Source organism: Chrysochloris asiatica, unplaced genomic scaffold (genome assembly GCF_000296735.1).
Source record: "Chrysochloris asiatica unplaced genomic scaffold, ChrAsi1.0 scaffold00007, whole genome shotgun sequence".
Lineage (NCBI taxonomy): Eukaryota > Metazoa > Chordata > Mammalia > Afrosoricida > Chrysochloridae > Chrysochloris > Chrysochloris asiatica.
In genome coordinates, this window is record NW_006408525.1 from 7,135,929 (window position 1) to 7,137,747 (window position 1,819).

The 1,819-nt window shown below is 35.4% G+C and overlaps 1 protein-coding gene across 1 annotated transcript in view; it reads left to right on the plus strand.

Moving 5' to 3' along the window:
• PPM1D (protein phosphatase, Mg2+/Mn2+ dependent, 1D) overlaps positions 1 to 1,819 on the plus strand; it is a 48,323-nt gene that overhangs the window by 37,194 nt on the left and 9,310 nt on the right. The window contains exon 5 of the mRNA XM_006832355.1: positions 1,482 to 1,724. Within this exon, the coding sequence (XP_006832418.1) occupies positions 1,482 to 1,724 (243 nt within the window). The remainder of the gene's footprint in view (positions 1 to 1,481; positions 1,725 to 1,819) is intronic.

Sequence of the window (1,819 nt, forward strand, 5' to 3'; positions counted from 1 at the left end):
GTACAGGGTTTCCGAGGGTGTAAATCTTTACGAGAGTAGAAAGCCTGATCTTTCTCCCGCGGAGCTGCTGGTAGTTTCGAACCGCTGACCTTAAGGTTCGCAGCCCGATTCGTAACCACTACGCTACCAGAGCTCCATTCCAAGTAGCATTAGCATTTATAAATATTTCAGAAAAGTTTGGAAATACGCATTTGATGTTAACCGAAGTTAGGATATTGCTATGGCAATATATAAAGGAAACCTGGGGGTGGGGGTGGGGGGACAGTGCTTAAGCATTCAGCTGCTTAGAACCCCTACCGGCTGCTCAAACAGAGAAAGCTGTGGTGGGACACTTGAAGGAATGAAAGGCTTAAATCACTTGTAATCATAAAAGCAGTTGAGTTGGTTTTACAATGTACCTACAGAAACAGACAGGAGGCACATTGGAGCAAACACTGACTAACACATGGCCATGGTACAAAATAGTTTCAGAAAAAATTGAAGACGGATGACCACCCAAGCTTTATCTTGAATTTTCCAAGAAGTTGAAAAAACACCCAAAGCAAAACAACCAGTTCACTATTCAGTGTCACTATATGTATAAACATCGGTGAAAGTCAAAGACTGTCATATATTATTATACTTGTATTTTTTAATCCCACTTTTTTCTACATTTAGTTCCTGACATATTTCTTCTGAAATATTTCACATTCATCCTCATCGTTGAATTTTTTCTAGAGGTACTTTATTAAGACGAAGTGCACATTCTTTTCATTTTTATTCTTTTGAAATTTAGCAGTTTTTTTTACTGCATGTGTGATACAAAGCCACGGTTTGCATAATGAAATCATTTGAGCATTCTCCCCCCGCCCCCAGTCTTCCTGTTGGTATATATTTTATATCTACAGTGTAACTAATTACTGTTTATTACCTTTTTCCTTATATGAGTGACATTAAACATTTTCACATATATTTAAGAGCCCTTTGCATTTCCTTATCTCATAATTTTGTTCATAACCTTTGACAATTTGTATTTTGGGTCAATTCTTAACTTAGGAGGAAATTGACTCTTCGCAGTGAGGTTTATTTTGCTATACCTGTTTATCTTGTTTGCGAATAAAGTTCATCTATAATAATTTAATGTTTAATTCTCATTTTAGATTGTGCTTCATCAATTTTTACATAACTTTTCCTAATTAAAGTTATGGTGGAGACCAAGTTGCTTGTTACCAAAAATATATAAATAGATGGAATAAACATAGTTAACCTTGTTTTATCACTTAAACTTTTATGTATTTATAACCAATCAAAAATTTATAAGAAAAATACTTAAACAAAAAATTTTAACATAGTTATGGGGAGTGTGGGCAATGATGGGAATTTTGGAATTATCTTTTTTTTTTTTTTTCCCACACTGAACACCCAATTTTTAATTTGATTCATATGTAGTAACAATTAAATCTGATTTGTTATCTTCTTTCTACTTGTTCTTATAAATTTAGGGTGAGCATGGACAATCTTGTGCCAAAATGCTTGTGAATCGAGCACTAGGCCGCTGGAGGCAACGTATGCTCCGAGCAGATAATACTAGTGCCATAGTGATCTGCATCTCTCCAGGCGTAGACCTCCCAGGCAGTTTCACCAATGAAGATGAACTCTATCTGAACCTGACTGATAGTCCCTCCTATAATAGTCAAGAAACCTGTGTGATGACTCCTTCCCCTTGTTCTACATCACCAGTCAAGGTATATAGATCTGTATTTTAAGTTCCGTTGTAATAGACTGTCTTTGGTTAATGTTGTCTGAAAACAGTTCTCAGGTTCTTTATATATATATATAT